The sequence below is a fragment of the Melozone crissalis genome, unplaced genomic scaffold (genome assembly GCF_028551555.1).
Source record: "Melozone crissalis strain CALT ecotype California unplaced genomic scaffold, PUWL_Pcris_2 ptg000033l_1, whole genome shotgun sequence".
NCBI classification, from domain to species: Eukaryota; Metazoa; Chordata; class Aves; order Passeriformes; family Passerellidae; genus Melozone; species Melozone crissalis.
Window position 1 is genome coordinate 14,508,818 of NW_026535811.1, and position 25,064 is coordinate 14,533,881.

Genomic DNA, 25,064 nt, shown 5'->3' on the forward strand with positions numbered 1-25,064 from the left:
ATGTAAAAGCCCTTGCTTTACCTGACAGGAAACTGCACTGGAAATGGAACTGGGATTCCTGTTTATTAAGTCAAAAGACTTGGTTGCGGTGCATATAGATCTTTAAACCATATAATATGCAGTATTTCTTTGAGGTGGCTAATGAGAATTGACAGGAGTCTGTGCACAAGTTGAAGCTGAGGAAGATTAGGACAAAAACCTGAGAATCTAAAAGTTGAGGCAGACAAATGAATGTAGATTGTATATCATTGAATTGTTAAGGTGAGAAAAGACCTCATAAGATCATTTGAGTCTAACCATTAAACTACCACTGTCATGTTCCCCACTAATCCATGTCCCCAGGCACCACATCCACATGTTTTTTGAACACTAAGAGATGGTGATTCCATTTTATATATATATATTTACACATGTAATTAATAATCATAGGGCATGTAATAAACAGCTTTAATTTGCTCTGTTAAAGTTGCCATAGTTGCTTTGTTCCTGAGTGAGTGAACATTTAATTAACTTGTATACCAATTTCCCTTTTCCGCCCTTTTGTTATCTCTGTAGAGCTTAGGATATTTCTTCCTTGCTTCTACTGGGGAAATAATGGCAGCAGTTTTGGGTAGTAGTTTGTTCCTTGGTAGAATGCAGCCACACAGGTGCTCAGTGGATGATAAGATGGATAGGTGGTGCTCTATTTCAAGATGGATATGGAGGCTGCTTTAAATGATTTTGTAGTGTGGTTGGTTTTTTGTTTTATAAAATTCAGACAAGAGTGTTTGATTTGAAAATATTATTTTCAAGTACCTTATTTTTGCTTATTATAAGTTCAGGATATTTTTTTTGTTAAGCACTGCTAGAATAACCCTGTCTAGGAATTGAAATAAGGCAAATTACCTAAATAAGATGTAGTTATGTGTCAGGGTGGTTTACTAGGTTCTCTTTTATCTTAGGGGGGAGGAGGTGAACTGTTGACTTGAACTCTTGGGGAGGAGATAAAAATATATCATTGAAGAACATCTTTAATGGCCTAGAAAACCTTTGTCATTAGTGTATACAGAAACAGTTATTTTCTCTTTTCATGTCTCCCTTTCAAAGTCCTCTCTCTCTAAACCAAATAACTAATGTGTGTTTAGGGCCCATAGTACCTAATACTGCTTTTACAGACTGTGCATTGTAACCAGAACTGAAATTCATGCTGGCTGTGGTCAGATAAATTGGGACTCCAGTGTTCCTAGAATTAATTGAAATCCAATGTTAATCCTTTTTCCTGCATCAGTTGTGGGAAGGACAGGATAGTTCTCATTTATTTCAACAGGCTTCATGCAGTTGCAACTTAACTAAGACACAGTGCCTGAAGTCAGATTGGACTATTGTTCCTTCTTCTCTTTGGTGTGTCAGTCTGGCCACGCTGGGAAAATGAATGGAGACAGAGGAGTCTGAACTGCTGTACAGAATCTCACGGAATTCTTGAGCAGTGTGCTTTGCTTCATATGTGTAGGGTTACATACATTACTGGTTTTATAGTGCTGAAAAGATTTTCTTTGTGTCAAATCAATGTATATTTTTTCTTACTTTCAGATAAATCTTGTGTCATGATTCACTTGCTGGTATCATCTTTGTTTCTCTCAATAGTTTCACATTGAAATAAGGCCTTCAGCTATCACAGCTGCTTTTAAAATGTCTCTTTTTTTTCTCTGCTCTCTGACAAGTTGTTTAGTTTTGAGGTCGGCTGTAGTTTTCTTAAATGTTATTTCTTTGATTGTCTTGATGCAGCTTATTTTGCCAAAATCTACACTAGGAAGATTCAGGTTCCTTCAGACCTTCATTTCTGTAAAGCAGTGTTTTTAAAAGAATCTGAACAGGATTAATTGTAAATACTGTTTTAAAGCAGCTTGATGCAATCAGTCTGGTTGGGAAAAGTAAGTAAAAATCTCATTTGGCATAGGAAGGATGAAGATTTGCTGTATGCTTAATAGACAATACTAAACAGAAGGAGTACATCAAAAGTACTTCAGTAATGTTAACTTGGCTCTATCAGGAAATTGTCATTAGGAAAAGTAACTTCTCATAAAGGTGCTGCACAAAATACATGATGGTGGCTGCCATTATGGATTAATTTGGACTGTGTATCTCCTCCCAGAAGTCATACATTGTAGTGAAAAGGTTGTTTGACCTCAGGGTATATTTTTGCACATAAAACTGTTTGGATTTTGTGAGCATGTAATTGACTTCAGTTTGAATAGTCCTATGACTTCTTTTTGCTTAAATTGACTTCTTTTTGCTTAAATTCCTAATTGTTACATGAAATGCTTGTCTGGAAAATCAGCTTTCCATGCAATCTTTTCACCAATGATTAGAAATAAGAACATGTTGATTATGCCAAATATTCTGTTCTCAAAGTATTTTCTAAAAGTAATAACTCTCTTACCTTCATTCTAGCAATTTCATTAAATTGAACTTTACTTAAAAACAGATCTTGGAAAAAAAAGTGTTGAGTTTCAAAACCATACCAGTTTGTTTTCAGACTGGACTGGAATTGTGGAATGGAGGAGTCAGTTTACAAATAATGTACGTCACTGTTTTTCCCTGAGATTTGAGGTAACATGATGATTATGTAGATTATGTGGCTACTTTCTCAATGCAGGTAGAAGGTTTGTTGTATTTGTAACAGAATCTATTTCATTATGTAACTTGATAGCTTTGTTCCAGTGACCATAATTTTCCTGTTATGTTTCTACATTTCAGAGTCTATTCTTTAGAATTAAACTTTCGTTGACAAGGTATCACATACTGATTTTATTTATTTTAACCTCTGGGCTTTGAGGGAGTGAAAAGCACTGTTTCTTGAAAATAAATTATGTATACTGATTTTCTTTCTCAATAGAAAAATGTGCAAGAGTATTGCCATTAAAAGTGTATTCTGAAAGGACAACACTAGCATCACTATCAAACTTGAAGTTTTATTTCAGAAGGTGCAGGAAGTCTGAACCTTTGGAAGGTCCCTTGGAATTCAGAATAGATCATATACCTGTCTGCATGTTTGTGTTACTGCAATACCTCATTTCAGATAAATATTACATAATTTAAAAGCAATAGGGTTCAATTACATTAGGGAAGTCTAAACCTATGTAATGAACATTAACATTTTTAATGTGCAATTTGATGGGTTATCATAAGTAGACCAAGGCCTCTTAGGACTTGGGAAGTATCAGAACAGATGTGTCTGAGCAGTCAGAGGTCAGAGGTTTTTGTATATTATGGCATGCAGCATTATTTTTCTAGGGATTATTATCTGTGTTGAAGGATGATGCAATATTTACTAAGTTAGTATATTTTTAGGTATTTTGAGAGTTGGCCTTACATGTCACTTTTCTGTAGTTAAGAACTTGGTGGAATGTGTGTGAGTAGGTAAGCTGTTGGGCCAACATGCACTTTTTCTATAATATCTTAAAACATTGTGGGCTGTTTGGGTTTTGTTTTTGTTGGTTTTTTTTTCCCCTCTGAGAAAATGACTAACTTAGGGGAAGTTTTCTACAGAAAGAAAAACATAATAACTGCTATTTTATAAACAATTTTAAAGTGCACTTTTACGTGTTCTTTGTGTTGTGTCTGATATCAGTTGCTCCCTTTTAAAAGGAATTTTGTTTTGCAAAGTGACTATGGAAAAAGCAAAACCTCAAATATTTTTATGTGGGTTTTTTTTTGTATTTTGTAATTTAAAGTAGTAATTCAGTTTCTAGTGTATAGAAGTTTGTCATTTTCAAAAAGGGCTTCATTTCTGAAGTAAATCCTTGTAAGTTTATTGTGTTTCTAAAGCTGTTACCATGCTTATCCTGGTAAGATGAAGAGATATTGGAAAAAACCACCAGCTTTCTCATGTTGCTTTGTGGCTTCTTTTGGTCTGTTTTGTTTTCTTTGGTGTAACTGCATGCATTTTGAAGAGTGGGGCTGGAGGGGAACTCTATCTAGCCTAAGGTCCAGGTTTTAAAAGCTCACAACATTTATTTTAAGTTTTAAACTCTTCTTCAAATAAACTTCATTTTTTCATCTGTTCTTGTGCTGTGGGATGGTATGAAGTCTGTCCATAGAATTGTCACACTGACTTTGTCTTTCTCTTTCTAATTAAGCATTTTAATATTGTCCCATAACAAGTGGCAGATGTGGCTGGTTGTGGCAGTGACATCTTTAGTACTTCCATTGTTTTAACCTGTAAATACTGCCTTGGCATCCTTTTCCTACTTGGAAAGCATAGGCTTAAGGAATTCTGGTTGGTCATTTAACTTAAAATCTGCCAGACAGACTTCCTACCCTATATTTTTATTTGCATTCTTGGAATGGAGTAGGAGAAGCTAATGTTTGCATAACTTGCAAGCTCACTAACTAATTTTGGCAATAATTACAATAGTTTTTTTTGGTTTGTTGTGCTAAAACAGATTAGGACTGAAAGTAGCAAGTGCAGACCTTGTTACAGGTAAAATGAAAAGTTTGCTATAATGCTCAGTATATTAATAGAAATAACTCTCATCCTTGGTGATTTGAAATTCAGTATTAAGTCTTGATAGTAAAAGGTATAGTAACAGCATAAGATTGCTAAACAGTCATCTCCTTGTTGAAAAATGATTTTTACAAAGAGAAAGAAGAGAGAAGTAACAATATTTTCTTTCATATGTCTTCTTGAAAATAACATTGTTGTATATTTGTTAAGTAACTGCACATAAGTGAAATGTGCATAATTTTATTTTTTACTTATGGAATCTTATTGTCAAGGTTTCTAAAACCTATCTGAAAAAGTGAGTTGAGTGGCATTTTTTTCTTTTTAGATCAGCTTATTGAACTGACTTGTCATGTGGCTGCCTGATGGTTTAGATCTGGTGAGAGAAACAATGGCAGCCCATGGTCAGGCACTTTGGAGGAAGGAGGGTGGGACCTTTTTCCAGCAGCACCAGCGATGTTCACTTTAATGCAGTGAGAAGCTGTACCCTGCAGTAGTGGCTTCGGGTTTGGGACAATTGAGGCTGTCCTGTTACTAATGAATCTTTCCAGCATTGCCTTGGTCCTGTCCTCAGCACTGTTAAGACCCAGCACAGACTCTGTATCTGTATCTTGGCTGCTCTGTGGATGACTGGAAATTGAAAAAGGATTTTGGCCATCTGCTCTGGCAGATAATAGGAAACATCCCTATACCTCTAGTAATTGTCTATAGCCCTGTGTTCTTGGTAACAGGAACATGCTTTAATACCCCTAGTATTTTTCCACTCTTCTTTTTTGTTCTTTTCTTTTTTTTTTTTCCTACTGGATGTCAAGACCTGTGCTTTTTCCTTCCTTTTATAGATAAAGCCTGGAGTGCTCACTGAGGCACATCAGGGAAAGGTTGTGGGTGCTGATGCAAGGGTGGACAAGGATGTGCTGAGTTCTTGCTCAGAATGAGAAAGGACGGTTCAGAAAGGAGAAGGTTGTCCTCAGTGTTTATTCATGGAGGATATAAGGCGATTTTGCAAAATGTAATTTTTAGTAATTTTTTAGCTTGGAGAAGATGCAAGGGTTTGTGCTTGACTAAACATACTGGCAAGAGCTCTAACCTGCATTTTTGCTGCACAGTGACCACAAAAAAGTCAGATTGTTCAGGTTAGACACTGGAAAACCAAGAGATCTTGGGGCCTGAACTTCATGTGTCCCAATAAAAAAATTGCTAGTTTTCAGCTGTAAATCAACATCTAATTGTAAAATAATATCTATCCAACAATATCCATTGAGGTAATATTGGACATGCTGTGATGGCCTGCCCTGTTTCCTCATCTGCTAGGTGAAGCTTAGTAGGTGCAAAATATGGTGCTGGTGTGGAGAGGAGTGGAAGCTGTTGTGGGAGACTTCCTAAAAAGTCCAAGTGCATCTAGAACGATGAGCCTGTTCAATTGTTTTGCACATGGAAGGTGGAAAAGGACCCTATGGAATTGAATCAGTAGGGGGAGGGAACACAAGAGGGGTATCCAAGAGGATGATGTCCCATGTACAACCCAGCTTCTTGGCAAATTAGCTGTTTTTCTGTTGAAGGTGATTCATCTGTTTTCTGCTGTCTTTTTATTAGATCATTGAGAATTGCTTGCATCTCTCAATTTTCAAGATTTTATTCTCAGTGTGCCTCATATACAGAAGTCTTGGAATATTCCTAGTAGAAATATCTTCCTGGTTTAATCTAGGAATTAAACTAGGAAAATGGGCATCAACACTTGGCTCATTTCTTGACTTTTGTCAAGTCAAGAAATGACTTGAGTAATTGAATGTGTTCTTATGTAAGCATTCCCTTTTACGCTGAGAATTTTGTATAATGATAGGGTACGTACACTATTTGTTTTAATAAATTAGTTTTTTAAGTAGTCATGTACCCTTAAGAACACTGAAAATAAGGCTTTTGATCAAGAGTGTTCTGGATTTTTTCTTAAATCAGGATTCTTTCAGTCATACAAGTGAAGGTAGTTAAGCAATTTCTAAAAATCACTTGGTTGTGCTTGATAATATCAGAAGTAGGGAAGTGAAAAGCCAGGGTGGCTTGAGAGCAAGTAGGTATTAGATGTAGAAGGTGCAGCAGCCTGTGTGGTGACTGACACAGATCCAATATTTATTCACACTGTGCTGCTGTAGGGGAGATGTGCCAGGTGCCTTGGGTGTCTCACGATGTACAGCCATGCAGTCTCCAGGGATGAAACTTCCTGTAACTGTCCTGGACTTGTGCAAACTCCTTGTACAAGATATTCCAGCATGATTGTGAAATGGTTTTTTTAATATTCTGAATTATCAGTACCCATCTCTTAAAGTCTAAATTAATAACAATACTGAAGAAGTGAACAGCCTCTGCTGGACTTCCCCCTGAACTGTGGAAGAAGCCTTATATACCCTTTATTGAAAAGCAGGGGTCTACTGGTACTTGTCAGATATTGGAGTCATCTTCTGATTGTTTTTGATTTACCCTTGCTGCTTTTACATAGCTACAAATGTAATGATCAAATGGAAAGCTGAGACTAAGTCAAAAGCATGCATGTGCACCTTCTAGAGAGACTTAAGTTGGGAGAATGGGTTCCTCAGACTTACAGTAGCAGGGGATTTCTTCAGATGCCAGGGATGGGCATGTTCTTGTGTGTGAAAAAACTTTCCACTTTCCAGATCTTCTGCTACCTCTTGTTGACCTTCCCTTGATGCTAGATACCATGGGAGGTATGGAATGTCTGACCAGTCGGAGGCTGATGTAATGGAATGTATTTTTAACTAACTTTTTTCTACCTTGCTATTCCTTCTAGAGCATTGCAAGTGAAATTGGGCCTGGTTAACCTTTTCACCTTCATGAACAGAATAATAGGTGTATTTTTGAACAGTCTTGTATGGCTGTTTTGTTTTTTCTTTTTAATTAGTATTATTGTATTTTATTGTTTAACACTGTAAGCTTTCCAGTGTTCCTGAGGATTAGTCTGTGACCTCCCTGTAGGAGATGAGCAATTCAGAAGCTAGGTAATATATATGCTCAAGACATTTCAACCCAAATGGATTGGGTTGATTGCAAGGTGAAGGGTAATAATATTTCATACAGGAGAACATCAGTAGATTGGGAGTTGCAGTGTTTGAGTATGTTAATGTTTTCCAGGCTCTCTGCTACCTCTTGGTGACCTTGTTTTGATGCTTGAGGTCTGAAGTTGCATTTGCCACAGTAATTGATTGCTTGCTAGTAGCCAGAGTGATTAATGTCAGATTCATCTGTGTGTGTTGGAGAAAGGGACACGGGGAAGTGACTTGTAATGGTGCTGTGTGTGATTGATGTGCTCTGTGGCATCCCTGGCAGTGCTTGTTCCTGCAGGTGCTGGCACCTCGCTTGCCCTTTGCTCCAGTCAGGCATCTGCGGCTGGATTCGCTTCCATGGTCTCCACTTAGTGTTTTGTGTTTCCAGTGCTGAGTTTACAAGATAAATAGACTGAAAATGTTTGCTTCCCTTATTGAATGGCTATTCCAGACATTATAATACCATTCCAGTCTCTGTACACAAAATCCCATGTGCCTTCATGAAAGGTTATGGAGTTAATCGTTAGTACTAAGCCTGAAAATAAAGTAGAAATTCTGTTATCTGTAACATTTGATAAGAGACAATAGAATTAAGATTCTGAAACAGAATAGGACAAATAGTTGTCAAAGCTATTTTTTGCTATATTTTTATGCAAATTTCTTGTGGTTAGCAAGATAATCTGATTGGAATGATGATGAATGTCTCAGATAAACACTGAGAAAAAGGGAAGGGAATAAATGAAGTGCAAACTTGATCAAGATATAGTTCAACATAAATATCTTTAGCTGTTCAAAAATTAGAAATTTAGCTAAAATAATGAGATTCCTAAAGATGTATAAAACCAGCCTTCTGATTTGGGGCTTTTAGAATGTACATTTTAAAACAATTTTCTTATCATGCATAGGATTATGAGTCATTCATCTATTCTATAAAAAGAGAGAGAACACAAGCAGAAGGAAATGGGACATACATTTTTAAAGACTGCTTCTGCCTTCCTTTTTGTTTATATGTCAGCTGGATTTTCATGTAACAATGATTCTTGTAGCTGTGGTCTTTATAGCAGATGCTAAATATTGCAAGAATTGTGATGAACTATGGCAGCTGAGTTTTGTATTTAGATTTTAAAATAGTATGCATATAAAAAAAGCAAAATAATTTTTGGATTTCATGTGGTATGTAGGGAATGGGGAAGTGGAACCAGCTGAATGTTTAGGGGGAACTCGGAATGCACTTCCCACTGATGGTTACATGGGAGATGCTCTTCAGTTTCAGATTGGGTTTGCTCATTGTGCTTTCAGTGCTAGACTGTTTCTTGTATTGTTTTGGCAGCATGTAGTGACACTTGCTGGAGCGTGTCAGCATTTTGGCACAGGGCTGCTGAGGAAAAGACTTTGTGTAGCTGGATCATTTCAAAGCTTCAGTGTATAAGCACTCATTACAGTTGATATGGAATGGGTTACGTGACTGGGGCACTGTTCCAGTTCTTGTGTTACTAGAGTGCATTGAGTGTACATACCTCATTTTGGTGGAAATGTTCAGAGTTGTACTGTTTTTCTGTATTAACTGTAAAGTCAGCAGTTTGTAAGTGTCAGTGAACTTTTCACAGAACGAAGAACTCTGCCAGGATTCAGACCAGCAAGCAGGGATTACTTGTTTTTTGGTTTTTTTTCCTTAAGAACTTTGTGCAAAAGCACATGTTCTCCAATTAACCTCTAGTGTTTCAGCTTCTAACAAAATGTACTAAATTGACTTTAACATTGTATTGTTTAGGTATCAGCAGAGTAGATGCTTTGTCATGACTGTTGTAAAAATTTTGCTTTTAATCACATTTTGACTGTTTTATCTGGAAAAAAATATGCACCGAGAAAACATTACATCTCTCAAGCACTCCTTAAAATACTTGCTGCTATTTTAAAGCAAAACCAGTTCTTCTAAGTTATTTATGTGGTCACTTGTGTAGTTTATGAATCCAGTTCTATTGTAAAGATTTCAAGAATAACATGAAAGTATTCTTCATTAATTTGTCTTAGGAGCTAGGAGTCAGTTACCTGATTTTTGCAGAAAGAAAAAAAAGACAAGGAAAATATTCATTATATCTTCTATAATTTAACAGCACATAAACCTCAGTTGCTCTTGGTTTTTTTTTTTTTAACTCATAGCTTCTGTGTGGAAAATTGCTTGAATGATTTTGTAAAAACTGTTTCCTGTAATTAGGATCAAGGATTTTGGGGGTAATGGTGTATATATTGTGAATTTGCTCATTTCTAAAGGAATTTGATTTTTGTTTCATGTTTATGATTTTTTTAAATGGCATTCTGTGTTCAGTGATAAATTGTTACTCAAAATTTATGTGGCAGCCCAGCAGTGGAGATAATCTGGTATCTCATTATAATTTTGTAGAGTAAGCACATTTTAATAAAAACCCAAGATTTAATTATTTTTTAGCTTGAAAAGTAAATCCTGTGTGCATTCTCATTAACATGTAAAAAATATTGTTCCAGCTGCGTTGGGGTAGAGGAGCACCATGCTGTTGACATTGATCTATACCATTGTCCCAACTGTGCAATTCTCCATGGACCTTCTCTAAGTAAGTATGGGTTATTCAAATTTCATCTTACACCTTCAGATTGTTTTCTTCCCATATACAACTGCAAAGGACTGTTCAGAAGAATATTCAAGATGAGTTTGATTATTTAGAAGGCACTGGTTCTGCATGGCTAACTCTGAGCTGATTAAAAACCTGCAAAACAAACAAACCATCTTGAAATGTTCCCTGATGTGGAGATGCAGATAGAATATAATATAAGGCACAGCTATAGATTGGAGAAATCAAAGTGCACAGGGGTAAGTAGAAAACAATCTGGAGTTGGCAGAAAGTGAGAAAATGAAAATTAGGGAATCATAATTAAAAAAAAAAGGAAAAGACAAGAGATGATTTCAAAGGTCCTATATTGTAATTATGCAAGTTCTGATAAATACCTAGGAAGGCAACTTTGAAAAAATGTACAAATTAGATGTCTTTGCTTTCTTGATGGTTGTAGGTTATATGCTACAATAGTCAAACACAACTTTTCAACAGTGACAGCAGAATATGAACATCCTGTGAATGGTGTTTGTTTGTGCTTTTTTGTTGTTTGTTTTTGATTTTATTGGTTTTTATGTCCTTAAAAGTTACACAGTTGCAAATCTCAGGTTTCTGATTTATAAACAAGGTTCCACCAGGGTCAAAATGAATTGTCAGAAGAGTCTGAAACAGAGTAACAAAAGACATCTCTTGGGTTGTACTTTCAGTAGATTAATTTGCTGTAGAGATCTGCAGTGGCAAAATGGAACAGATTTTCTTTTGCTAACTACTGAAAGGTATTGCTTTATCCAACTCCCCTAGGTCTTCCTCCATGTCTCCCCTTCTCAAATGGAAACAGGGTTGTAAAAAATATATTAAAAAAAATACCACTTTTCCAACCATGAATTAAATTTCTGTGTTCAGACCTGAAAAGTATTTATAAGCAATGTGTTATCACTCTCCAAGCACTGAGCCATGCTCATTTGTGTTTCCTAATGCAGGTTTGTTTGTGGGTTTTGTTGTTTGTTGTGGTTTTGTTTTGGGGTTTTTTTTTTTTTGTTAATTTGTTTTTTGTTTATTTGGAAATTTTTTAGTTGTTTTTTTGGTTTTGTTTGGTTTTCCCCTTGAAGACACCACATAATGTTTTATAGTTTATGCTGACTTAAAAAATATTTTCAAATCTAAATTTACTTTACATTTAGAAATATGTTTAAGACCACCCTCAGTGATAGTCTTGTGGACTATGAACAAAGTGATTAAGCATCAATAGCTGATATAATTAATACATGTTGCTTGATATGTATTTTCTGTAATGTATGAGTTCATGGTCTATTAGCTAAGAAGTAAAGTAAATGCTGGTTTATGTGCTTGTTGTTTTTAGTACTCCAGTGGTCATTTTCAATTCAAAATCTGCATGTTTGTCTTATAAATCAGAATACAAACAACAGCCATTTTTTCCTTAACTTCTGTCTCTTTTATTTTTTTTCCTGTGGAATAGAGGGACTAGGAGTAGACAAGAGATAATATCAGACTTTTCAAAATAATAAACTAGTAAATTTGAAACTTCTTTTCTTTATTAGTGAGAACTAGTCTGCTTCACCCTGATGCCTGTAAATAATCTTTTCTGTAATGTAAGTGCTGTCTCACCTGCAGCAATTAGACAGTGAGATAAGAGGGATTTTTGTTTTGGAAGTCTCTTTAAAAAGACAAGAATCTGTGGTAAAAATTATCCTTGTTATTTCATATTGCCTCAAGTGTGTAGATCATCTAGATTTAGTAGAAACTTCAGACATGTCAGTTACCAACCCAGACAGAGGTGATATAATTAAATATGTCTTCACATTGAATTTCATTAATTGTTCTCAGCTGTCAGAATCAAATCTATGGTAGTTTGTGGTTTGGGCCTACTTCCTTCAGATTTTAAAGAGACTGATAATGAATGTCTCATGACTTCAGGTAATGCAGACATGTTCCAGAGTACTTCAGTGATATGAAATTATGTAAGTAAGTTAAAAAAAGGCATTTTAATTTACAGCTTCATATTCTAAAATCACTTTGCCAAAGAGTTTTAAGAGACAAAAATTCAGCTGTTGAAGAGGGCAAGTATATCTGTGGTTTCAACAGAATATGTAATCAAATGAGGTGGTGCAAAAAATTTATTTAAAATATACAAGAAACACATACTTTACAGTAGAAATAGGTGGTTACTTTCAGTATCCTACAAGATGAATTGTGTACAAGTTCCAGTAATGAAAAGAAAGCTACTGCATAGTTAGATGGAAAAATGATATTAAAAAATCAATTTCTCCATGTATTTAAGAAAAAAAATCCTCATCATGATTTGAAAGAACAGTTTTATAAGACCTTTAGCAAGCAGCCATGTGTATAAAATGCTAAATAATGAATCCTAAAATCATAAGTAACTTAAAAAGAGAAAATTTTTTTTAAAATAGTAATATACGGTGGAGGGTTTTTTTTTATATTATTTGACTTAGAGCATTCATATTAATTTTGTTAGTTCCAAAGTTTTCTCAGTGATTCTCAAGTCTGAAAATGCTCTATTTGCATGAATACTGAGTCAGCTGTGTCACTAGCTTGTGGTGTCCAGAGCTTTGAGAAAGCACAGTGTTCAGTAAATGTTAATAAGACTGTAGCTGTCAGGACATCACTTTCTTTATCTGGTTTTGCCTTCTCAATTCTGTAATACCCTCCAGCCAGTGTCTTTTTGTTTGTGGTATTAATGCCTGTGCTTGGTCTGAGCTGAGAATGAGATGTTGGACCAGGCCTTAGCAGGGTGTGCTGTGATTTACTGCTTGCTCCTTAAAATCTTGCCATCTTCCTGCAGTCTGCCAACATTTCTCTTGCCTTTTTGGCCTCTGGGAATCCCCAGTACCCCTTCCAGGACCTGGGAGCTCATTTTACATGTGTACACCTCTTGATGGTCTCCATTTGAAGTCTAGCAGGTGGTGATCTCTGTGGGAAACAGTCCAGTAGTGGGAGAAGGCAGGGAGGAGTGTTGGCCTAAGTTATTGGCCCATTGTTTTGAGTGTAGGAGGGATGTAATTAAAAAGAAAAGAAAAAGTAATCTTTCCACTTAATTTTCATGAAAACTTCCAGCACACTTTTCTGTTCCTCATCCTCCCTGCAACTGTCTTGTGTAGTTCTCAGTGTTGTCGCAGCAGGTTTTACCTCAATTTTTATAAGCACCAAGGGTGAACACTGGTTCCTTCCTTAATTTGAGCATTAGGGTCCATTCATTTAAAATGTTTTTATTTTGCAGTTGTTTCTGTAATCTCTTAAGGGGTTAAAAAACTCTAGAATGAAGGGATAGGTAAACAGAGAAAGTTTTCATTACTGTTTCTTCTTCTTCAGTGCTCTCTTATGAAAGGATGATGTACATTGCCAAGTACAAGCAAAAGAATGATTATATTTTCTGATTTGTAAGTGTTGGAAAGACAGACTTTAAAAAGTGTGTCTGTGCTATAAAATCTCTTAAGCAGCTGTATCGTCTTACAATTTTAATGAGCTGTTGTAACAGCAGTGAATTTATGGGAAACTACTCTGTTGAAAATTAGTATTAGCCACTAATTTCTTGCATTATTATTTATGACTGAGAAAATAGCTTTGAAAACTTAATAAACCTGTCTTCATTATTTATGAAGTTTTACAGTATTTGGATAGTTGGCTCATTAAGCAGCACTGGTTTTGAGTTTAGCAAAGATCTATAAATGTCAGTTTATTCTCTTAAAAGTCATCTAAAGGATCCATGTTGTCATATCTGTGGGAAACAGCACACCAATAGGAATTATTCCCTCTTATATGTAATGACTATAAATGTCCATTATTCCTGTATAAACAACTGTTTTATCTGGAGAAGCAGCAAGTTGTTGTTTTTTTTTTTTCTTTTTTAGAAACTATTTTCCCCTTCCTGATACATCCTCAGCTTCCTGTTATAGTGAGCTATGTTTTCAGTATTGCTAGTGCTTTTTACATTTTGGGTGCATCATGACTTAGTGAATATAAGAATGAGCTCTGCCATGGCGTTAAAATTTGTATTAATGCAGTGGTTTTGCTGGATGTTGTATTTCAGGTTGTTTGGCAGACAACTGTAAAACATTATTTGTGTTGACAAATAACCTTGGCTTTTTCCTCTGCTGAATTTCCTGAGCATATGTAACTGAATTTCTGTTTAACATTAGTGGTTAAATTATAGATCTGGTGTCAGTAAATCTTCTTGGGGCAGTCTTCCAGTGGCAGCTGTCTAGCTGGGGAGCAGAGTTTGGCTTTTTTAGGAAAAACTGAAATGCAGCCTTAAAATTATGGGACCCACAGGGTGTTCCTTAGTACAGTAAGTGATAAAGGTAGGAAGTTCAGCACTCTTGGAGGTTGATTCCCAAATGGTGAGATGGTGGTCCCTTTTGCAGAGACACCTCTTGATGATTTAATAGGGCTTCTCAGCCTGTTGAGAGTTTGAGGATGAGAAATAGAGGTTTATTTGTACAGGGGGGAAGTGCTCCAAAGAGCAGTTTACTAACAAACAGATGATGATACAACCAAGGACTTCTGTTCAAGGCTGTAAGCTCTTTAGAAATGGAGATGAAAAATGAGTGGTTGAGGAAGCCAAATCAATGAAATAATCATTATGAAATGATTTGTTATGAAATTATGAAAATTGGAAGAGAGGCATTTGAGTTAACCACAATATCATAAGTCACTTTGTCCTCTCCTTCACTCAAGGTCAAAAAATTCAAATGGGGAGGCTGCATACAGCTTACTAAGTTTTACAGAACAACTTTCCAATATGTAAAGGGGGCTTGGAAGAAATAAGATGAATTTTTACCGAGGTCTTTAGTGATAGGACAATGGGTGATGGCTTTAAGCTGAAAGAGAGTAGATTTAGATTAAAGAAGATATTCTTTACTGTGAGATTGGTAAAACACTGGCACAGGTTGCCCAGAGAAATGGTGGATGTCTCATCTTGGAAGCGTTCAAGGCCAGGTTGGATGGAGCCTTGAGCAATCTGGGATAGTGGAAGGTGTCCTTGTTCATGCCACAATGTTGTAACTAGATCATCTTTAATGTCCCTTCCACCCCAAACCATTCTGTGATTCTGTAAAAGTACATACACTTTTTTTATACATGCTTTTTTTCATTTGGGTATCTGTCATTTGTCATAGGGAGATCATCACAACAAGTTTTTATGAGAATGTCTAGTGTTTCAATTTCCTTGGCCTTTAAGTATAAGGAGCAGTTAGGAATGTAATTTTGCTACTGTAATTTTGCTAATTGAATTCTCAGTTCCAGATTCCCAAAATTATAATAGAACTTCATTTATATCCTTTATTTTTTATTACTATGCTGTAGCAGTGCATTAAAACTTCAAACTGTTAAGAAGTTGTATGTTTTGGGGTGCAGTGCTTTTGTTACATATATTGTAAAGGTCACACCTGCCCAAAACAGTTTGCACACAAAACTGTAACTGTAATTCTAAGCAATAGAAATGGTAGTGAATAGCAGTAATATTATCACACTGGATATGGCTGTGTTTATGGGATGTAATAGCACAGTGGGATTAAAGTCTTGTAACCATGTGTGAATATGTAAAATGAAGTCTCTGGCTTTTCAAGAGGTGTGATTCTTTTGTTTATTTAAAAAAAAAAGTCTGAACTTTAATTTCTTAAAGTTTGATTGTTCGTTTTATACATGTTTTCTTGGATTTGTACAACTTTCAGGCTGCACCTGTTTCCTTGTATTGGACTGGATATGGAGTCTTAACTTGTGTATAGTGTGCACTGAGATTCTCACATAGAAGGAGCTATAAAAGTTATAGAGTTACTGTGTCTTGCAGATGTCATTTGTTGGGAATAGGTAGAATGTCACCTGATTACTGTGACTAACAAACCTTATTTTTTTAATGTGATTGAGGCATGTCCATGTCACTGATGGGATGACTGCTAATCTCAGCCATCTCATTTAACTAATTCCATGTTTAATCCTTCTGAAACTTGTAGTGAAGAAGAGGAGAAACTGGCACAGACATGACTACACAGAGCCAGATGATGGCTCCAAACCAGTGCAGGCTGGAACACGGACCTTTGTTAGACAGCTGCGGGCTCGCTCTTTCCCAAGGTACAGAACCTTCCTTGCATACTCTGGTGGGAGAACACAGTGAAATGTCATCTGAGTATGTCTTAGAGGAAGTGACTAACATTTCTCTGCTTCACATTGTGAAGGTTGAGGATGACTTCCTCCTTCTTTAGATTACTTCCCAGTGCATCCCTGTTTCAGATGGATACATTTGCCTTTTCATGCAGTAGCTGTTCAGTTTTGCACTGGGATGGGCTGTCTGTTGGGACTGCTGCAGGGTGGTCTGAGAGGTTTTGAGTTTTGGGGTTGGTTTGGTGGTGGGTTGTTTTTTTTTTTGTTTTTTTTTTGGTTTTGTTTGTTGGGTGTGTTGGTGCTCTTAATGTAAGAATATTGCCTGTCTATTCCTTTAGTTCTCAGTTTCATAGAACATTCACATGAACTGGTAGAATCTACCTATTCTTGCATGCTTTAGAAGAAAGTGGAGAAGCATGATTATACTTTAATCCTGAGTTTGGTTTGCTATCTCACTGAAACATGATGACTTACAATTCTTTAGAGCAGCTGGTGGTTGTTGTTAGCAAAATGTACTTTAATGCCTTCTCTGGCGTTAAAGTACATTTTAAGTTACTCTCTTTGGTCATACAGAAAGACTACAAGTTTCCAGATGATGTATTACAGTAAAAATTTCTTTGCTTGTTGAGGTTGTTTCCTTGGTCTTTTAGTTAAAGCTTAATAAAACAATATTGTGTATTTCTTTTTAATTCAGATGTAGCCATGCCTGTCTGTCCTCCCCCAAACTGAGACTTTTTTTATTTCGGTAGTGCTTGGAGGATTCTTTTCTTGCTAATAGTCCATCCTTTCTTTCCACCAGTGCTGATGAAGTAATTTTGAAAATGCATGGAAGCCAGTTAACACAAAGATATCTGGAGAAACATGGGTTTGATGTTCCCATTATGGTTGCTAAATTAGATGGTCTGGGACTCAGGCTTCCTCCACCAACTTTCTCCGTTTTAGATGTGGAACGCTATGTGGGTAAGAGTCTCTCTGGAGTACTTAGTAAAATGGTCCTGTCTGTAAATTAAAATAAATTCTTGCTAATACTAAATGATTAAATACTAAATGATTATAAGAGCTTCCAGAGTGCTAAATATTTATTCTAAATTCAAGACTAGGAGAGTGTAAAATCAACGCTGTGGTTTGGAGTGGTTTTTTCTTCCCCCCCCTTTTTTTTTTTGTGTGTGTGTCTGTCTGTTTGGTAGGTGTGTGATAGGACTACAGCCTTATGTCTCAACTTCCAAACCTGTTAATTTCAGGGCAAGCTATATGTGGAATTCTGAAGTTTTTTTCTGCTACATGTAATCCAAGGATAATGAGAATTGAATGACTCACTCTTAGGATTAATAAATTTAATCATTGGTTAGGCTATGACAAAACTTAATGTTTTGGACTCAATATATTGGCCTTTCTGAGTTAAATCTTCCTGAAATTTTCCTACCTTGGCATCCTGTGCCAGGAGAGGCTTCCCAAGGACCACTTCTTTCTTACCAGATGTCTCACCAGTGTGTAATTGTGCCAGCCTGATGTAAATGTGCAGTACAGACAGAGGCTGAGGCAAGTGCAGCAGGACATTTCCTGTAACACATGGTACAGCTGACAGTCTGAGTGTGTTCTCACCATCACCTAGTGATGTGTGCTGAAAGTAGGTTTTCTGTCCATCAATATTTTACAAAGGCACCAGAATATGCAGTGTTGTCACCATTGTGATGATAAATAGAAATGTCTGTTCTGCCTTAAAGAGTAATTATTATGGGGATATTTCTGAATCTTTTTTTTTCTGGATTACTGTCTCTTTGGATTCAGATAGAAACTTGACTGTCTCATGCTGACCTGACAAGTTTTCCAGCTCAGGGAAAAAATTGGAATGTCACAGATATACCTTCATATTATTAAAATTAAAAATAAGAAAACTGAATAAGTACTATTTCAGCTGGAATTTATCAAGATGATACAAACCTACAGTTTTAAAGTGAATATGTTTATAATCTACATCTAGGCATGTTTCCAGCATTCCAAAATTAAGTGTCAAACTTGGCCATTGTGTAACTAAAAGGACATAAACCAATTGCTGTTATAGTGGTGGTGTTAGTCCTTTCTCTTGGCCTGTCTAGTTCTCTAAATGTATCACTTCAGAACACATGGTCTGTGACTCCCTCTCTGTCATCAGAAAAGAAACACACCCATGGTAATTATTCAGTGAAAGTACTGTGTGCTTGCAAGTTGTGCCTGTATGTAAGGAAGGTGGGGGTTGGTGATGTTTGATAAGAAAAGTGAGGAAGAGATTTGCCCTGATAACTTTGTCCATGCTACTCTTTGCAATTGCAGCCCTAAACCCTTTTTTTTTAAACAGATGCTGCCATTGTATATTACTCTTTCTTTTTGGTTAACCACAGGAAAGAGGATTTATTTTTAGAGTGTTTTCAGTTCTGTCCTTGGTGGATTATAGTAATTAAAGTTAAACCTAATAAAAAGTTGGTTTATACTGATCTGTCTCTCTTCCAAGAGAATAATGATAGTAGTAGAGTTTTTCTGCAGAAATGTTTTGATGAAGACTGGAAAAAAGCTTAATTTTCTCTTAAGTTCCTGAAATGTCTTTTATCTGTGATAGCCTTAAGAAGGTCATCCTGTTTTTCACAGGTGGTGACAAAGTAATAGATGTCATAGATGTAGCAAGACAAGCAGACAGTAAAATGAAGCTCCATAATTACATTAAATACTTCACAAATCCTGACCGACCCAAAGTATTGAATGTGATCAGCCTGGAGTTCTCGGACACAAAGTGAGTATTGACTTCAATTCCTTGAATGTAGGAAGTGGTTTTCACTAAGCTGAAAAATATGTGTAGGAATATAATGCCTGTAGTGGGAAAGACAGGAGGAGGTGTATTTTATGTAGACAGCCACTGTCATGTAATGTGGGTATAAAACATATTTATTAGTTCATAAGTAATGTCTTTGTAGGAAGCTGTCATTTAAAAAGAGGTGTGCTTACTCCTGCTTATATTAACAGTTCTTTTTTGTTTGTTTGTGTTTTAAAAGGATGTCTGAATTAGTGGAAGTACCAGACATTGCCAGAAAGCTTTCGTGGGTGGAAAATTATTGGCCAGATGATTCTGTCTTCCCTAAGCCTTTCGTTCAGAAGTATTGCTTAATGGGTGTCCAGGACAGCTATACAGATTTTCATATTGATTTTGGAGGAACATCAGTTTGGTACCACGTTCTCTGGGTATGAATGCTGCTTGATTTACAGAATCACAGAATATGCTCTGTTGGAAGGAACCCATGAGGATCATCAAGTCCAGCTCCTGGCCCTGCTCAGGACAGCCCAAGAGTCACCCCATGTGCCTGAGAGCATTGTCCAAACACTTCCTGAGCTCTGTCAGGCTTGGTGCTGTGCCCACTTTGCTGGGGAGCTGTTCCAGGGCCCAGCCACTCCCTGGAGGTCTTTGACTATGTGAAACAAAAGTTACTCAGTGTTCAACCTTCTGTTGTAGCATTATCACCTGCATGAAATCCTGGGCTTGCAGTGCCAAGGGAGGAGGTTGAAAGCGAATTACTGATCTCTGGTGTTGCATTTTTATGCTTTTATTTTAGCATGACTTGTAGACTGTAATTGGTTGACTGATCACTTCAGTAGACCTGTGGGTGATATAGTGAGGTTTTAGCAGGAAAAAATAATTGAATGAAAATCATTGGCATACTCAGTTTTTTATTCTCAAAAATCTGACCATGTGCACTTCATAGAAGAGGCAAAGTGGTTTCATCCATTCATTTTCTCCTTTGGTAGGTGTGGACATATCCATGAATTGTTTATAAAACCTGGATATTTTTGTATTCCCATGAAAAGTTCTGATTGGTTTGTTTACTTCCTTTAAATCACAAGACACCACCTGTTTAATATGCTGTATCTAAGCTCTTGGTGGATTGCATTTGTGAGACATTGCCTGAACATGCCATAGTGGGAAGATGGAATACTTTACATTTAGGTCAATCTGTTACTTCATTAGGAGTGATTCAGACGTTGTAATGTACCTCTAGGAAAACATTAATTTATTTATTTGGTGTATTTATTTAATAGGGTGAGAAGATATTCTATTTGATCAAGCCCACTGATGAAAATTTGGCTCTCTATGAGTCCTGGAGTTCATCTGTCACCCAGAGTGAAGTATATTTTGGGGACAAGGTTGACAAGTGTTACAAGTGTGTTGTGAAGCAAGGACACACTTTATTTGTCCCAACAGGTAAGCCTACTCTTGGTATTTGGACTTAGCAAGTTTAATCACCAGGAATTATGAATATTGTAAAATAATTGCATTATCAACATTTGGTATCTTCTAAAATTATGGATAAAAGAGAATAATAAAACAATTAGAACTTTAGATTTTCAAAGCAAGTAATTAGTTTTTAAGATTGCCTGACAGTCATAACAATTATCAGGGAATGAAAGGGTATTTGTTACTCAATTAGAAGACAACAAATTAAAGTTGATTTTGATTATCAGGAAAGTAGTTCCAATTTATAAACTCAGATTGTTCACTATTTGTTAAGTATTCAGACTGAATTCTTATCCTAATTTTATAATACAGTTTTATTTTTACAGATTTCAGTATTCCAAGGCCTACTAAGCCTAATTATTACAAAACATTGCATAAACTTCTTATGCTGTAGGCTAGAGTATGAAGAATAAAAGTTGGGTGGGTTTTTGGTTTGCTTTTTTTGTGAGAAGTGTCAAAAGAATTCTTTAATAAAAGAATAAAAAACAGACAAATGCTTCAAACTAAACACCTCACCCTACACAAACTCCCTAATGCCATAAGCTTACAAGTCTTTAATAAATCAAACAATATTTTGCCAATAAAGTGACTGCCAGGTTTTGGTATTTTTGCTTATCCAACCTGTCCCTATAAATGCTTTTTAGTATTTTATTATTGAAAATTTGTACTGGGTGCTGTCTTCTCTTTTTTCACTGGAAAGAAAGCTTTAAATACATGGAGCAGGAAAATGGTTTACAATTATAGTTCTGGAAGAAACCTTGAAGATTATGATCAGTACATTATTCCATCCTGTTCCTTCTAGACTACTTCATTTTTCTCATAGCTCAGTTCTGTACCTGTGAGGTTCAGTGTTCACTGTTCTAGTTCACAGCTTGTGCAGAATAAGTACTACTTGATGATGCCCTCTGCGTGCTCTTGATATTCTGGAACAACCAGAGCTTTTAAAAACAAGTATTTCCAGTAAGAAATAGCATTCATTGTCCATGTATGTAAGTTGCAAAGGTCTATGAACAGAGAAAGCAGAATTACAGAATGACAAACTTTATTGTGACTGACAGAAGATAGCTCAGATTCAGCTGATTACTTAGAAAGCTATCACTGTAATATGGCCATGAAGAAAAGTATCATCAGATGGTAATTTCTCATATGTACATGTATTTCATTGTGTGTACCAATAAAAGAGTACTTCGAAATACACGTGTGCATGTATGTGCATACACACATATTCATATACATATGATGGAATGCAGCAGAAGAACCTGTAATTTAAACTAGGTTTCAAGACAGGTGTTTAAAAAAATGGGAAATTATCTGTAAGACTGAGGAAAGACTTTGACAAAAAATCTCCTCATCTCTGGTGAAAATCACTTGCTGTTTCTCCTCACACAGATGCTACTGGATGTCATAATTATTTTATAATCTTGGAAATATGTTCAGAGTAGTCTTCTGATCTAAAATTAAATTTACATGTAGGTGAATAGCATCTACTGGGAGGCTCTTTGAAGTTATTTAAATATTATTCAATATATTCTGTGTGGTCTACACCAAATTTTCATTCCTTGTTATGTAGACTTGGATCAAAAGTGCAGCATAAAAATAGCAAGCAGGAATGAAAAAAAATTAATATCTTAGGTTGATACAGGTATACCATGGAACTGCTCATCATTAGCTGAATTAGGGCATAGATTTAATGCTAGTTTGTAATATGTAGTTGTTTGTGATTTGGTCTGATCTTTCCTCAAATTGGGAAACTTCCTGTGTTAGTCCATCTTGCCTACACTTGGTGAAAGCGTGAAGTAGTCTGCAAATGTCTGGCCAGTTCACCTTGTGTCAAAGAGCATCTGTAGGCGTGCAAAATCAGATCTTGACAGAGAAAGTCTCCTTGTAGTTTACTTACACTAAAGCTCCACAGTTTACTTACACTAAAGCTTTCACAGATAACTATTTTTAATCAGGCAGCTCATGTAATGTGTTCTTTTGTGTGCTTAGTTGAAATTATCCCCTAGTAATTAGCTAGATCGATAGTGTAACGTTGGCCATGCTTTACTGTGTTGAATAGTGGATTTCTGAAGGACAATATTTCAGTTATGTGACAAAGTTTATAGCGTGTCTAGACTGGGTTTTAAACTGATCATAATTTCACTTGACTTAGAATGGCTGTATTTAGAATGATTTATAGGACCACTTCTGAATTCCTATTTGAGAAACTTCAGTATTGCTAAATGATTTTATGTTGTTCGAACAAGCCAGTTACTGTAAGCAACATGTAAATACTGAAAGACATATAATTTTATTTTTATGACTTGGTCTTTTGTTCAGTATATTTTTCCATTCCTGAGTTGTTTATATTTGTGGATTGAAGGGAAAACTTTTGGAATTTTTACTTGACAAGTTGGCTTTGCATCCTTACTGCCCCCTCCCAGTGATAAATGTTTTAAGCTTAATTATTTCAGAAAACTACAGTTCCATTAGATTTCTGAAAAATTATAGTTTACATGTTGTTAAAATTACTTGTTCCTGGCACAGAATACAAATCTGTTTGGTTTTTTTCTTTCAGGAACAGCATTTTTACTTAGATGTGTATTTAAGAACAGTCCTAGAACAATTCATAAGTATGTATTAAGTTTCACAATCTGTCATTTCAGGCTGGATTCACGCTGTGCTCACATCTCAGGATTGTATGGCTTTTGGAGGAAACTTTTTGCACAACCTCAACATTGGCATGCAGCTCAGGTTAGTCTCAGCTCTTCCTGTACTTGTTCCCCAGTAAGTAGGATATTCTTTTCATAGAGATTTTTCTTCATGCACTTAACCAGGATCAAATTGGTGCAGGCTCTCTAACAGACTATAGTGGCATTTTCAGTTAGAATATATCAAGCACGTTCTCTTGTTTTACTTCTGCAAAGTTTGTTTCAAAAGCAAAATGAAGGCTGTGCAAGAATTTAAGTGACTAAAAGAAGGAAAAAAAAAAGAAAAAAAATCTACTTTGGAGATTAGTATAAGTGAGTAAAACAAAACTAAGCAAGCCCAGGTGTGCGACACCGAGTTGAAATGAGCATCCTCAAGTCAGCATTGCTCTAAGGGCAGCTGTATTTAGTTTTTGTCCAAGATGTAGAGCTGTCTTCTAAACATATTGTTTTTATTTATTACAGTGGAATCCCGATAAAATTCCATCTGTTAAAAGATCACACATTGGGTTTGTATCCTAGTTTTATGAAGTCCAACTTTATTCTTAGAAGTGCCGCAGTCAAACTTGATAAGGTCAGAGCCTGAATGAGACCAGAGTTCAATCTTGTCTGTGGTCTTGTTGGGGTTTAACTATGTGGTACTTGACTTCTTTTATTTATCATGGCCATGGTTATTTTATTTCATTTTATTTTGGACATTGTGTCAATTTGAATGATTACATAGTTGAATAATGAATTTGATAATTAAAGCATTCATGTTTTGTAATAATTGCATTTATTCAGGTGTTATGAAATGGAGAAGAGGCTAAAAACCCCGGATCTTTTCAAATTTCCTTTCTTTGAAGCCATCTGTTGGTTTGTGGCCAAAAACTTACTGGAAACATTGAAAGGTAACGCATGTTTTATTTTAACAGATGCACATACACCTGCTTTTATAATTCTTTTTCTCTTAAGTGATAATGGACCATGGCATCAGTTTTTCTCCCAGGCTTCTTTCATATAATTTAAGATCTTTGAATATCCTTTGATAGCCTTTACTTTAAGCAAATAGTTCTGTGAAATGATCCCCCTAACTTATATCTGTGAGTTTCTCCTTGGTGGCTTCACAACCAAACATAGAAGTTTTCTTGCACTTCTACAATTTTCTTTGGCCTTTCCAGTCACAGTGCTTGCTGTCCTCTGCTGCTGGTTGTGGAAGGAAAGATGTCTGTGAGGGCTTTTGTAGGAAAGATGTGTACCAGTTCCTATGGGCTGTGTTAAATCACTATATCAGTGTTTATCCAAGAGGTGTCTCAACAGCCTCCAGTTCTTAACAGCTGCTGTTCTTCTCCAAACTTCCTTACCCATTCCTTAATTGCTGCAATTGTACTCATGTATATTTGAGAGAGTGCCTATCTGACTTCACCTTTTTTTGCTCAAGTATCTTGCCCTCTGCCTGCTCTGTTTAATCTTAATAATACAGTGTATTTCAAAGGACAGATGTCAACCTTCAGAGGAGGCTGCTGAATTCAATTTCTGTTTTGTAATAGATCAGAATTCCATGTAAGTGTTTCTAATGTGAAAACAGTACAAGTTATTGAAAATTCTCTTTTCCTTTCAGCAAATTAAAACATTGAACAGCCCTTAATTCCTGAATGAGTATTTGAAGTCTTGCAGTGACCCCAGAGCAGCTCAGAAATTGTACCAAACAGTACAAACTTACAGAAAACTTCTTCTTCCAAAAAGAGTATTTTTATCTTGAAAGCTTGCTTTGGTTTCTCTCATTCATGCATATTTCATGTTTACAAACTCGTCAGAAGCCATAGGAACTGTGTTCCTGCTGGAAAAGCACACATATGTTTCTGTAAGATCTAGCTAACT

At 36.0% G+C, this 25,064-nt stretch overlaps 1 protein-coding gene across 2 annotated transcripts in view; it reads left to right on the forward strand.

The window, feature by feature from the left end:
* The window catches only part of KDM7A (lysine demethylase 7A), a 59,305-nt gene that overhangs the window by 15,360 nt on the left and 18,881 nt on the right, over positions 1-25,064 (forward strand). For both annotated transcript variants that reach the window (XM_054281958.1, XM_054281959.1), the window contains exons 2-9: positions 10,039-10,124; positions 16,112-16,229; positions 17,059-17,219; positions 18,882-19,023; positions 19,283-19,469; positions 20,322-20,484; positions 23,163-23,250; positions 23,988-24,094. In XM_054281958.1, the coding sequence (XP_054137933.1) occupies positions 10,039-10,124; positions 16,112-16,229; positions 17,059-17,219; positions 18,882-19,023; positions 19,283-19,469; positions 20,322-20,484; positions 23,163-23,250; positions 23,988-24,094 (1,052 nt within the window). The remainder of the gene's footprint in view (positions 1-10,038; positions 10,125-16,111; positions 16,230-17,058; positions 17,220-18,881; positions 19,024-19,282; positions 19,470-20,321; positions 20,485-23,162; positions 23,251-23,987; positions 24,095-25,064) is intronic.